We start from the raw sequence: 14,424 nt of genomic DNA on the forward strand, positions 1-14,424 counted from the left end.
CAAGCTAACATTGTCTCTTGGGCACCTCTCTCTTACCCTCACTATGTCCAGTCCTCTTTTTTCTCTCCTCTGCTCTCCTCCCCCCTCCTCATTCCATTCCCCTTTCTTCCTTCCGGTACTGGGGGTTGAACCCAGGGCCTTCTCACTGAGCTCCATCCCCAGAGAATTTTGTAGTTTTTATTTTGAGACAGGGTTTCACTTAGTCTCTAATTTGCCCAGCCTGAGCTGGAAAGGAACCTCCTGCCTCAGCCTCCCCAAGTGCAGGGATTGTATGCTGCACCACCACACCTGGCTTCTACCACACTTGTAAAGTGGACTGGTCAGTTTGGATGCCCTAGAGGCTGTGTGCTGAAGTCCCGGCCCGACCGATATCACTGTCTGGAGGTGTTTGTAACTGAGGCAATGGGGCCTGGCTGGAGGAGGTAGACTGTGGGGGTGAGCCTGTGAAGGGAACACTGGGGTCCTTTCTTTCTCTCTCTGCCTCCTGTTGGCAGAGCCGCTGTGCTGCACCATGTTCTTGTCTCACTGTGGGCCCAGAAACAACAGGGAGGCCTCAGAACTGTGAGCCAAAGCAGAGCTTTCCTCTTTGAGGTGGTTTTTCCAGATATTTTGTTACAGCAGTGGAAAGCTGACTACCATGAGACTATAGATGATATATCCACCTATCTCTTGGATTGTTTTGGTTTTTTTTTTATTGATTTTTTTTTTTGGTACTGGGGATCGAACTCGGGAACTTGTGCTTGTGAGGGCAGGCACCAGAACCACTGAGCTAAATCTCCAGCCCAGCTATATCCCCAGCCCAGAACTATTTTAGCTGGATTTTTTTTTTTGGTGGGGGTGCCGGGGATTGAACTCGGATCCTTCCGCTTGCGCAGCAGGCGGCGGAACCACTGAGCCAAATCCTCAGCCTTTTTTTTTTTTTTTTTTTGAGACAGAGTCTCAACATGTAGTTCAGGCCAGCCTTGAACACACTGTGTATCCCAGGCTGGTGATCCTCCTGCCTCAGCCTCCCAAGTGCTGGGATTATAGGCATGTGCCACTATGCCCAGCTATCTCTGGAATTTTTTTTTTTTTTTTTTTTGGTACCAGGGATCGAACTCCTGTCCTTGTGCTTGCAGGGCAGGCAGCGGAACCACTGAGCTAAATCCCCGGCCTTATCTCTGGAATTTAAAAAAAATAACTGCCACACCGTTATCACACCTGGAACTCGTAAATAATCATTCCATATCATGTTTACTATGTATTTGATCACATTTTCTACTTGTCTCATAAATGTAGTTTTTTGATTTTTGGTTTTTGGGGGGTTTTTTTTTGGTATCGGGGATTGAACTCGGGTCCTTGTGCTTGCACAGCAGGCGGTGAAACCACTGAGCTAAATCCCCGGCCTTCATAAATGTAGTTTTATAGGTGGTTGTTTCAGTCAGGATCCAAACAAGATGGTCCACACTTATACATGTGATTTAGCATGGCTTTTATGTTTCCTTAGTGTGTAATCTTTCTCCTTTCCTTTTCCCCCTTTGACATTAATTTTTGAAGAAAGTCATTTTCTTCATTTTTTTTTTTTTTTTTTTTTTGGTACTGGGGATCGAACTCGGGACCTTGCACTTGTGAGGCAGGCGGCAGAAGCCCTGAGCTAAATCCCGAGCCTGAAAGTCAATCATTTATGATAGAAAATTTTCTACATTTTGGATTAGGTGGAATATCCTTTGTGTGTTTAATATGGTCTTCAGTCCTCTCATTTCATAAAAGAGACTATGTAGAAAACAATTAGGTTTAACTAAGTTTAACATAATTATGCAGTACAATGGAACTATTTCTTTTTTTTTTTTTGGTACCGGGGATCGAACTTGGGTCCTTGCACTTGCGCAGCAGGCAGCGAAAGCACTGAGCTAAATCCCTGGCCCCAGTGAAACTATTTCATTTCCCCACACCCTGCCAAATGAATGGGGCATATCTTGGCAGATGCTAGGCAGTAAATCAGCCTTTTATTTGGTGAGACTGTTTTTGACAAGTGCTGTATTCACAGTACCATGTGTGTTTATTCTAAAGAGCCAGTGTCTAATTTTCCTAACCTTTGGGAGCTTGCCTTTTCAAAGTACTCGTTGGTTTTTCTCCAGAACATCAGGGCAAAACAGTCCCTATAAGCCATCTGTGGACTTGCAAGTATTTTTGCTTCATGACAAAGCTTGTGTTTTGTTTTTTTTTGGTACTGGGGATCAAACTTGGGACCTTGTGCTTGCGAGGCAGGCAGCGGAACCACTGAGCTAAATCCCCGGCCCAAAGCTTGTGTTTTTGATACTAACATAGTTTTGTATTGTCCACTGGAGTTGATTTTTTTTTTCTTTGAGCAGTTTCTAGTTACTCCCAAGAGAGCTCTTTCTGAAGTTACGTCAGTGTCATTGCTGGCCTATTAGCGATTGAGGATGGAAGAGGTGTGCAGTAGAGATGTATTTATCGTACATGCTGAAAAACCCATTCACAGGCTTGTCCTCCCTGACCCCCTTTAAAAAGAGTGCGCGTGCATGCTTGCTTGTGTGTATGTACAAGACAGACAGAGACAGAGAGAAAGGGAAGGGGATGGAGGTGTGCTGTGTACCGGTGTGCCTGAGGGATCTGGCACACTCTTAATGCTGGGCCAGTCCAGAATTGCAGTGGGTAAGATGGGTTTGTAATTGGAAACACTGTTGCCCTGCTGCTGTGCTTTGGTTATTCTAGAAACCCTGTCCCAGTTGTTGTACTGTTTGCTAAGGGTAGTAGAGGGGGACTAACTTCCTAGTCCTGCTGCTGGAAAGAAATTAAGTCACATTAGATAGTTACGAATGTCCATGCACATCTTATGATCATTCATGTCTTTATTTTTTCCTTTTTCTTCAAAATGTCCTGGCTGAGGTAGTTTCCAAACCCCGATACACTTTGCATAAAAATACTGTTTTATCCAAATTATAGCAATAAAAGGAAACCATCAAGTTATCCTGGGAGCTCTTTGTTGTAAAAACCCTTAAAATACCTTTCCTCTCTGGAGCTCACCGCACATGTCTGCCCATCCCAGCTGTTGTTTGTAGCTGTTGGTTCCCCGCAGTCGCCTTCGATCTTGGTGCAGACTCTCCAGTTCCCGTCCCTCCACCCCAGCAGTTCCCTGTATCCTCATTGCATGGAACTTTTCAAGGTGTGCGGCATTCAGTGTCCTTAGTGCAACCCAGCATCTTGAGGTCCTGTGCGATTCCATCCTTGCCTACATTCCAGCTGTGTCTCAGGCGACCCCTTCCCTGGCCTCTGAGCATGGCCGTTCTGGACTTGGCATTTTCTTTTTCTTTCGGTACTGGGGATCAAACTCAGGACCTTGCGATTTTGAGCCAGGCGCAGTGCCACTGAGCTAAATCCCCAGTCCTGGACTTGGCGTTTTCTTGTTTGCTTGATGTGCTGTGCATCTTTCAGTCTCACTTTACATATCTTAGGGAGTCTTTCACATCATTAATCCCCATCATATTCTCTTTGCAATCTTGTATTATTTCATTTCAGCACATTCACATTTATAGTTTGGGTATTTTGTTTGACTTGAATGATGAGACTTTAAAAAGCTACATCTCATATTCAGAGTTTGAAATGTTAACCTCTCAGAAAGTATTGGAGAATCACGTCACATGTAAATCCGAGACTGAGCTGTACACCAGCTTTATGCTGTTATCCCATGTTTGTGTCACTTAGATAGTGACAAATACAGACCATTCCTTCTTAGCATTAACGTCAAAATAGGTGACTGTTGAATTACATAAGATCTTTGGAAAGTCATCTTTTGTTTTTGGTTTTTTTCCTCTTTTCGGTACTGAGAGTTAAATCTAAGGTCACCTTGCTGAGCTACCTCCTCAGCCCTTTCTTTTCTTTTCTTTTCTTTTTTGGTACCAGCAATCAAACTCAGAACCTTGCACTTTTGAGGCAGGTGCAGTGCCACTGAGCTAAATCCCCAGCCCTCGAATCCATTTTTTTTTGGTACTGGGGATTGAACTCGGGTCCTTGCGCTTGTGCAGCAGGTGGTGAAACCACTGAGCTAAATCCCCGGCCCCTCGAATCCATTTTTTAGTTTAGTTTTTTTTTTTTTTGAGACAGGGTCTTGCTGTGTAGGGTCTTGAATTCACTATGTAGCCCAGGCTGGCCTCCAACTCATGGTGATCCTCCTGCCTCAGGCTCCTGAGTGCTGGGATTATAGTCATGTGCCATCAGGTCTGGCTAAATCAATTTTTAAAATAACACACAAACAGCTGGGTGTGGTGGTACATGCCTCTGATACCAACACTCTGGGAAGCTGAGGCAGGAAGATTGTGAGTTTGAGTCCAGTCTGGGGAATTTAGTGAAACTCTTTGAACCCCTTCCTCCCAAACCAAAAAAAAAAAAAAAATAGAAAGGGCTGGGGATGTAGCCCAGTACAAAGGCCCTGGGTACAATGCCTAGTATCACAATGCAAACAAAAACAACCATGCAGCTACCCATATTTAATATTTGTTCTCTTCTGCTATGGCTGGAACATAGGAACTTGTAACTTCTACAGTCCCAGCACGTTAAAATATTTAAAACAATAAGGACTCAAGTTGTGTATTGAAAGGGTAGATAGAGGAATGAAATCTCACTTCCTCTTTATTCCCTCTCTAAATCAGAGGAGAGTCACATTTTTCTTTGCTTATGGTTTACCCTTCTCAAACTTTCAAACCACATTGTAGTTCCTTGGGCATACCATGGTATTTGTTCCCTCTTGTGTGCTGTTACCTCTTCTTAAAGTGTCTTCACCCTACTTCAAGTAAACTTTTTCTTTTAGAGTCAACCGAAGTAGCTTTTCTTTTTCAAAGCAGGTTTAGTCCCTTGTTCTATGGTTCTACTATAGCATTTAACACGTTGTATTAACAATATAGAACATACTGTATTGTTAACACTGTTTAACTGCCTATTCTGTACCATCAGTATCTGGTAAATGACCTGTGCTCCTATTTTTTTGCTATCTCAGTTTGTGTGTTAAGTTGAAATCATAGATGTTAAAGCCGTCTTAGTTACTTTTCTCATTGCTGAGACAAAATACCCAACACCCAGAGTTTAAAGGAGGAAAGATGTATTTCAGCTCACAGTTTGTAGAGGTTTCAGTCCATAGTCGCTGGGTCCAAGACAGGGCAGCCCGGCAGAGTGGCATGGCAGAGGAGAAATAGTCCATGCCAAGGAGGCAAGGAGGCAGGAGGCAGCAAAGCAGCAAGCAGCAGCAGCAGCAGCAAACCTGCCCTCTTCCTGTTCCTTTATATTCCATCTAGGCTATAAGCCTATTGATTGGTGCCACCCACACCCAAGGTGGGGCTTCCATTATCCATATTCAGAACTATGCTAAACTTACTTAATTATCATACAGCCTTAATCCCAGCGTCACACACTCTGAGTCCAGCCACCTCCAAAAAGCTCCACCTCTGAGTGCACAAGGCTTTGGGGGATATCTAGATACAAGCCATAACAAAAACCAACATGTTTCTTCAAAGTGAGTTAAGAAAACTTTAGGCCCAGGGTTGAAGCTCATGGTAGAGCACTTGGCTGGCATGCTCAAGGCCTTGGCTTAATCCCCAGTGCCGCAACAAAACAGGGGCAACTGTGTTTGCCGGCAGCAAAGCTCATGACGAAGTTTGGCAGTACTCACATGTACTCCTAGCATGCTCAGGATCTTGGAGCACAGAAGAGAAGCAGAAAGTCCTGTTGGGGAGCTTTCTTTTTAGTGTAACCAGAGCCACCAATTGCTTATTTTGTTGGTACTGTCAAGGGATTAGGTCAGTGGTCCCCAACCTTTTTGGCACCAGGTACTGGCCTCGAACTCACAGTGATCCTCCTGCCTCTTGAGTGCTGGGATTACAGATATGCCACCATGCCCAGCATAAAAACAAGCATTGTTGTTTTGTTGTCAATATCAGGACGACTCAGCCCGGATTGTATACACAGTGACGCACTAATCCTCGAACTAATCCTCTCTAACCGTGTGGGCTGTTATTTCGTCATTTCGTCCAGGTATGGCGCTGGCTCAAAGAGGAACACATGTCCCAGCCTTTGAACTGCAGCTTCTTTTACAAGTTCACAACAAATGTCCTTAGCAGCAGGCCGGATCAACTGTTCACCAAAAGTAAATGGCACTTCTTAGCTTTAGCAGTGAGGTTAGCTGCTAAGAATACCGCTGTCAGTGCAGACACATTTGATAGCGTGGTGGTCTTCAGTGATTGCTTTACTTTTTTTCTTTTAAAATCTTCAACAGGCTTGTCTTTTAATGCTGGGTACTTAGTTTCCATGTGGCGAAATAATTTTGGTTTCATGAGTGTTGGTTAGCCAGTTGCCCCATATTAAACAAAGCAGTCTCTGAGAATGTGAATTACCTGTTGCAGCGAACCCATAATTTAGGAAGGACTCTTGATATTTTCTTTTTAAACGCAGCTTTCTTTTTGTTGGCAGTCTTAGACTCTTGTGCTACCTCCTCATTTGGTCTTCCTCACTTTTCAGAGAAGCCCTGCAGTGACGTTTGTTTTTACTCATTTTGGCTAGGATTAGCTGGTGAGCTAACCAAAGCTGTGACGGACAAACATGGGGTGAGGGAAGGAGGTGCAGACAGAAGTGGTAAATAAAGTAATAGGCCACGTGTGGACTAAACTAAATGTTGGATTGTGACCTACAGCCTGCCTCCAGCTGCACTGGTCCAGTCAGAGTGCATCGGCTCCCATGCCTCTGCTGGGCAGGGTCCTGCTGTACATCTGCAAGCGCGTGATGTTTTATGGTCCCTGTGCAGTCGACCTCTGAATCTGTCTGCAGCCGCTCCCATCTCTCGAGTCTCCCCTCACTGCACCACTGCATGTGTAGGTTAAGTTGTCCTCAGGGGCCAGGGATTTAGCTCAGTGGTTTCGCCTCCTGCTGCGCAAACGCAAGGACCCGAGTTCGAGCCCCAGCACCAAAAAAAAAAAAAAAGTTCTCAGGCATGCAGCCTGGACCCCTTGCACATGCAGCTCACAGCAGGGTCGGTGAGAATCTGATGCCCGCTGATCTGGCACCAGGTGGAGCTCGGGGTGAAGCCAGCGATGGGAGCAGCTGGAGAGATGGAGGAAGCTTCACTTGCTCGGCTGCCCACGGCTCCCGCCTGCTGTGCCACCCAGTTCCTACCAGGCCCAGGAACGCCTAGGCTAGAGAGTGAAAAAAGAAATAGTTCTCATCGCCCCCTTATCCCCCACCTCCAGCTCCCGTCTGGGGAAGACAGGGATCCTTTCATCAGGGATGGAAAGCACCTTCTGCCAAGAGCTGTTTTGGCATCCAGTTGCATTTCATTACGTCTCCTCTATTTCTAGTCCATGTTCCTTTTCTTAATTTTGTATATCAGTGTTTCTTACTTTCACATTGCCATAGAGAGCGCACCGTTTTTGAATTTTTTTCTTACAGTTGTCCCTAAGCACCTATGGGGAAATTGGATCCCGGCCCCTTACAGTGAGCAGAATGGGAGGGTGTTTGGGTCCCTGCTATGCAGTGGTATAGTACTGATATTCCCAGTCACTATCCTCCCCAATCCACGAAATAATCTCTAGATTCCCTGCATTAACTAATACTTACAGTGCTATGTAAAGAGTTGTGCTAGGACAGAAAGCAGTTGCAACAGAGCAACAAGCTTGAGCAATAGAAAAGCAAACAATAGGAAGCAAATGCACATGAAGTGGGTAGAAGGAAAGAACAGAGAATGAATGAAAAGAAGTCCCCCAAATAAAAACAATCACATTAAATACAAAAAAAGAGTTGTGCTGTATTGTTTAGGAAATAATGACAAAGAAAAAGTCTGCCCATGTTTAGTGCAGGCAGTTTATTTTCTTCCTAACTACTTTCAACTTGCAGTGCCTGACTCCATGAATGTTGAGCCCCTGGATACAGGCGCTGACTGTACTTACCAGTGCTTTTGGAGTTTTTTAGTGCTGAGGTTTGAATCCGGAGCCTTTCACCCAGTTTTTTGTTTTTTTTTGGTACAGACCATGCGCTTGCAATTTTGAGACAAGGTATCATGAAGTTGCTCTGGTTGGGCTTAAACTTGGGATCTTCCTGCTTCACTGTGGCAGGGCACTGGGTGGGATTCCAAGTGTGCGCCACCATGATCTGTTTTTATTTTTTTTAAATACATGTTTGCAGTACATAATATTTACATTTTTTGTGGGGACTTGGTACATGTACATAATACCTGAGGAGTTCAACCCTCAAAACTGGAAAAATAATTTCTATATATGAGAAAAAGCATTTTTTTTTCTTTTAAGAGCTTAAAGATGCACTGAAATTGAATATATAGTTTTGTGTTTTATATATTTCTTTTCCTGGGAAAAGGATCAGTTGTCTTAATAGTCTCAGAGAAATTCATGATTCCAAAAAGTTTAAAATCTACTTGGAACAAGGAAGGAGAAAAAAATTCACCCTGCTGAGAGATGGCATTCCTTTGTAGTCTCTAAGTTTATCTGTTTTAATTTGCTTGAAGAAATGCCAGAGAGTATGTATTTACCTTGGGATATTTTCATTATTGCTGATCTTTTCCTGTGCAGGGAAACTGTAGAAACAAGAGATTTCTGTTTGGAAATATATAGTTCAGGTGATCCAAGACCTATGGCGTCATGTTTGTGGTTATTGTTGTGTCCCCTCTCGCCCCATGTTTAAAGTGATATCATTAGTTGTTATAATATGTGAAAAATTCAGCAGCTTGAATTGTCACCGCAGGTCTGAGTGGGCATGTAGGCACTTGTGGGTTATTCGCGCTCTTCTGAAGCTAGACAGGATTGCTATGAAGCACAGCGACGTGCAGCTGTGTCCATTCTGCTATTTCCTCTATCAGCCAGGAAGGGGTTCTGAATGAGCAAAGTGGTGGGAACGTTTGTTTAGAGCTTTTGTTTGTTTTTGTGGTGCTGGGGCTACAAGCCCTGAACCACTGAGCTGCGTCCTCAGCCCCAGATGTTTTTAAAGAGTGGCTTGAGCATCTGCTACCCAGTCTTTAAAACAGCGTTGTATCCATGGCACAAAAGGGACTTAAAACAGTGAAAATTTCCCAGACACAGCGCTTAGTTTGCCAAGGGAGCATCCCTTTCAAAGCAGGCCAAAAAAACAATTACATTTTCTTATTTATTCTTAGTTTTTGTTTATAGACTCAGACAGAAATGTTGAAATAACTTAGACCTCCTAGTCGCTGCTCTTCTGCTGAATGAATCCCACGCCATCTGCCTGGTTTGGTTGTAGCCAGTGAACACTGGGAGGCGCAGTGGGTCCTGGTGCCTGGCAGATACTAAGTAGTTAGTAGATGTTTTCTGAATGAATGATTTATCAGTTTTTGACTTACTTTCACTATAGCCTGTACTCCTACGTAAAGTCATCTGTAGACTAAGGTTCTGGAACAAGAAAGTTCCCTAGAAGCCTCAAAAGATGGAATGTCCTGACAGGAAAGTCTAGGGCAGTGGTGCTAAGCCTGGAGTTTGGGGAAGGATTTAAGGGGTCATTGAACCTATTGAAGAAAATAGATAGTCTGGGGTAGGCAGAAGAATTTTTTACGGAGAAAACGTACTTTATAGATCCATCAGCTTTTTTGTTGTTTTGAGACAGGGTCTGGCTTTGTATTCCAGGCTGGCCTTAAACTCACTATGTAGCCCAGGCTGGTCTCCAAATCACAGCAATCCTCCTGCCTCAGCCTCCCGAGTGCTGGGATTGCAGGCGTGCACACCCGGCAAGATTCATCAACTTTCCAAATGGATCTGTGGACCCCCAGATGACGAAGAACCATGGCTTCAGTGGTTACAGATTTGAAGCTTCAACAATCAAGAAAACAGTGGATCAAATGGCTCTGGAGGGAAAGTAGTTGACTTTATTAGGATGCTTTTACCTGTGATAGAAACAAGTTCAAACAAGCTTATGTTAAAAAGGAAATTATTGGTTTAGGTAATTGGAAAAAATTAGATAGATTTTTCTTTCTCTTGCTCTTTGTTTCCCTCTAGGTTGTCTATTCTCAGGCCTATTCTTTATCTTGGAAAAAAGATACCAGTCTGCAGCATAAGGCTGTCAGTGTCCATGTTAGTGTCGGAGTGTGCATTCTGCTGCTGTTACAGAGTATCTGAGGCTGGCGTTCTGAGGGTTGGGAAGCCCAGATAGAGCACCTCCCCTCCAGCTTCAGCTCGGAGAGGAAGGGAGAGTGGTTTTGTAGGAGAGAACACTAGGGGCTGCCCTACTTGTTAACAGCCTGTATTTGCATTAACTAATTCAGCCCTGCAGGAGGGAGAGAACCCACCTGTACAGGAAGGCTTTAATCTGTTAAAACAGCCTAATCACTTCCTAAAAGCCCCCCACCTTCAGCACCATTACCTTGGGAATCGAGTTTCTGCATGAATTTGGGCAGAGACCGACCACATCCGAGCTGTCACAGGTAGCACAATGTTTTCTTAGTAACTGGCAGATGTCCCAGAAAGGCTCTGACCAGTTTTGTCTCCCCCAGGGAGAGTCAGCAGCAGTCAGGTTACATGGACTGCATAGAATTAGCATGCAATCGGGAGAGGAATTTTCCCAAAGGAAGGCAATGTGTGCAGACCAAAACCATGTCCTCCGCAGTGACTGAAAAGCGAGGACAGATAAAGTAGGTAATGGACAGAAAATTACACATTAAAACCAGGGTTCTCGGGAGGCTGAGACAGGAGGATAGCTGTGAGTTCAAGGCTAGCCTGGACTACATAGCAAGATCCTGTCTCAAAAGAAATAAAAGGAATCTTGAAAGTTGCCTAGAACGTTCCCATTTTACTGGGTATTGGCTTTGTATTGGGCTAATGTAAACCTTTTACTGGTATCAGTCGTAACCTTTCTGTGACCCAGGATTAGCATGTAAGATGTACAGAAGCCCAAGACAGAGACTGACGAGAACGTGGGGTGTGTACTGGTTGTGAGCAGCGGCGAGGCTGACGGCCCCAGTGGGACTGTGTGTGAGAGCCTGCTGTGTGCTGTCTGGGTGCTTTCCTCTGGGAACTCAGCAGAGTGGGATAGAAACTCCTGCCCTCATGGAGCCCACATTCTAGTGAGAACACCGTACTGAGACATTACTCCACCACGTGGGTGCTGGCTGGGGTGCACGTCTTGAAGAAAAGCGGGGAGGGAGATAGGGAAGGGCTCACTGAGAAGGAGCTGAGGAGGGAGCGGGATGTGGGGGGTCGGAGGAGGAGGAGTCCAAGTGCAGTAGCAGGAGCCAGCAGAGAGGCTTGCAGTACTGACAGAAACAAGGTCAGCTCAGAGCCAGGGAGGAGGGCAGAGGAGGTAAAGGGGAAGGCAGGGAAGATGCAGGGGTCGTGGGAGCAGACAGCGTGGGCCTGGGAGGCCTGGGGAGAGGGCTGTGGAAGCAGTGAGGCTGGCCAAGGGTCTTTAGCAGAGCAGGAAGCAGTCTTGGTTAAGTGCATGATACAGGAGCTACAGCAATAATCTAGGCAACACAGATGAAGGAGTGGCTGAGCTGAGAAAGGTGTGCTGGGGGACTGGGTATGAGGCATTCCTGAAGGCTCAAAGCTGATTCAGGAGTCCTAGGCCTGAACAGCCAACCGCAGTAATCAAGCGAGCCAGAGAGGTCCGGGGAGGAGGTTTCCACGCGCTCAGCGTAAGGGGCAGACGGAGTGGCCTGGTGGGCTGGTGGACATGCAGATGTGAATTCAGGTCTGGGCTACTGACAGGAATTTTGGAAGTTACCAGCATAGAGTTAGTATTTAAAGCCATGAGAATGGATGAGATCCTCAAGGAATAAGAGTAAACAAGGAAGAAAAGATTTGTCTAAGGACTGAGCACACCAGCGGGCAGTTGGAAAGAGGAGGCACCAGGAAAGAGGGTCAAGGAGGGCAGCTGGTGACAAGGAAAACAAGGGGAAATCCTGGGAGAGAAGAGGTGCTGGGGGAGGTGATCCTGTCCTGTCTGGTGCAGCCGATCTGCTGGGACAGGGACTTCTGTGTGAGGATTGCCTTTAGCCGTGGTCTCTGTGGTGACGAGAGTTTGAGAAGCTTAGACTTGGCTGGTGATGTTCCTAGGCCGTTCCCTTTTCTTAGGCATTTAAACCCCATGGTTCAAGTCCATCTCCAAGACTGCTTAGTGCCAATTTTAATTTTTAAAAAAATTTTTTGAGCCAGGGTCTCCGTTTGTAGCTCAGGCTGGCCCTGAGCTCACTATGTAGCCCAGGCTGGCCTGCATCAGCCTCCTGAATGCTGGGATTACAGGCATGCACCACCACTCCTGGCTCTGCTTATTGCCAATTTAACTTATTTACTTAATTGTGCTAGGGATCAAACCTGGGGCCTCACACATGCTACAACAAGTGCTCTGCCACTGAGCTACAGCCCCCTCCCCCAGACTGCTTAGTAGTCAAATAATTATTTAGAGTATATTGAAATATTCTACCCTTGATCTTAGCCAAAAGGCCGAGAAGCAATGTTGATTATTCTATCACTCTTTTCTTTGCTGTTGTACATGTTACAAATTAAAAATTATGTTTTGAAGTCAAGATGAATATGGAGGTATAATAAAGGATTACGTATATGTACTAGGATATATGTATTTCCTTTGGAGTACCTGTTTCGTGAAGGAAAAGCATCTTACTAAACAAATTATTTTTGAAGTATTTTTGCTTCTGTATTTGGAGTGTTTAAAACAATTTTTAAAAGAAACTAAAAATCAGCCTAACTTGGTGTGGTGTTGCATGCCTGTAATCCCAGCACTCAGAAGGCTGAGGCAGGAGGATCAAGGAGAGTTCAAGGCCAGCCTGAACTACAGAGCAAGACCCTGTCTCAAATAAATGCATAAATAAATAAAAATTTAAAAAATAAAGTAAAAATTGGAAAACTCTTAATTAAAAAACCCTACATTCATGTATTTGATATGTCTCTTAAGTCATTACTGCCAAGATGTTATTGTTGATGAACACATGACTTGAAAATACAAAGAATGATTTCATAGCTGAGCCTGGTGGCGGTGCAGGTCTGTAATCCCAGCACTCCTTGGGTGCAGTGTTGGGAAGGGATCCAGATGTACGCTGAGCTACATCCTCACCCAAAAGGTTTCACTTCTCTGATGAAAATGTATATTGTGCTTCTTTATTAGAAATTCATTGAATTTGAAGACTCTCAAGAACAGGAAAAAAAGGATTTACAGACCCGAGTGGAATCTCTAGAATCTCAAACAAGACAACTTGAACTCAAAGCAAAAAACTATGCTGACCAGAGTAAGTAAGATTTCCTCCCCTCGTACGTCCTGGCAAAGAGCGGGAGTGCAGTGGCCCGGCCTGACTGATAGGGCTGCACATGCACGGTTGGAATTGTTGTCCCAGACTGGAGTGGGAGACCTAGGTACTGGGCGTTTCACCCCACAAGTACTCGGGGGTGCGAAGTGGCTGAGTCACAGATGCTCACGTCTTCAGTTCACCCCCACAGCTGATTAGGTGCAGTAGCTGCCGTGCAGGTGTGTGCGTGTGGATTGCTTCAAATTTGGATCAAGTACACAAAGTTCCATTGTTTCTGCCTTGCTTTGAAATTTAAAAATGTTGAAGGAATTCGAGCTTTGAAGTATGTATACGAAATGACTGAAGTCCCTTTTTTGTTCCCTTCTAATGGAAAAGTAAGAGCATTTAGAGGAACAGAAGTTTACTTTTCAGTTTTGTTTCATTTTTAATATAATTTCATGTTATTCTTTTTTTTTTTTTTTTTTGGTACCGGGCATCAAACTCAGGACCTTGTGCTTTCAAGTCAGGCAACAGAACCACTGAGCTAAATCTCTGGCCCTATTCTTGACTTTCAAAATAATTGTTTCAAACCTCAAAGATGATTTCCCCCTTTTGGCTAATGAAGATGGACCAGATAAAGTCACAATTAGAAAAACAGTGAGACACTTGATGACTTGTTTTCACATCTGACACAGGAAGGCAGAGCATCCTCCACTCTTCCTTCCTAGCTGTGAACTTTTGCAGTGCAGGGGAGCAAGAGGTGGCCAGCGGGGACTCCCCAGTCCTCTGCCAAGGCTGCACAGCGATCCCTGCTGTTAAGGGGCTGCCGTTCACCACAGGCTTGGGCTGTGTGGGTGCTCAGTGCACCCCCAGAACCGGAGAGGCTTAGCAGAGCTAACGGGAATCCACAGGAGCCTCGAGCTTTGGCATCCTAGCACCCTAAGAGCTCCTGCAGTTGTTACACAGTGCTGAAGAGCAGATGATGTTTGGTGACAGAGAAACCAAATAAGCCATGTGTCATGTCTTCGTGTTTTTAGTCTTGGAGTTACCTAGAGTCCTTTCCCTTTTCTTGGTTAGCACTGAATACGCCAAGTGACTTTATGACCCTGTTGCAGGCTCTACTCTGGAAATTGGAGGGCTGGGAAGTTCGTGCCAGGCTCCACAGTGCACACATGTTGTAGCCCTGG

General features: G+C 45.0%; 1 protein-coding gene across 6 annotated transcripts in view; it reads left to right on the plus strand.

The window, feature by feature from the left end:
• The window catches only part of Spag9 (sperm associated antigen 9), a 117,084-nt gene that overhangs the window by 17,759 nt on the left and 84,901 nt on the right, over positions 1–14,424 (plus strand). For all 6 annotated transcript variants that reach the window (XM_087202603.1, XM_087202605.1, XM_087202604.1 and 3 more), the window contains exon 2: positions 13,120–13,240. In XM_087202603.1, coding sequence (XP_087058729.1) covers positions 13,120–13,240 — 121 coding nt within the window. The remainder of the gene's footprint in view (positions 1–13,119; positions 13,241–14,424) is intronic.

The sequence above is a fragment of the Heterocephalus glaber genome, unplaced genomic scaffold, assembly GCF_053883595.1.
Source record: "Heterocephalus glaber isolate CG9 unplaced genomic scaffold, H.glaber_assembly_v1.0 deba00001773, whole genome shotgun sequence".
Lineage (NCBI taxonomy): Eukaryota > Metazoa > Chordata > Mammalia > Rodentia > Bathyergidae > Heterocephalus > Heterocephalus glaber.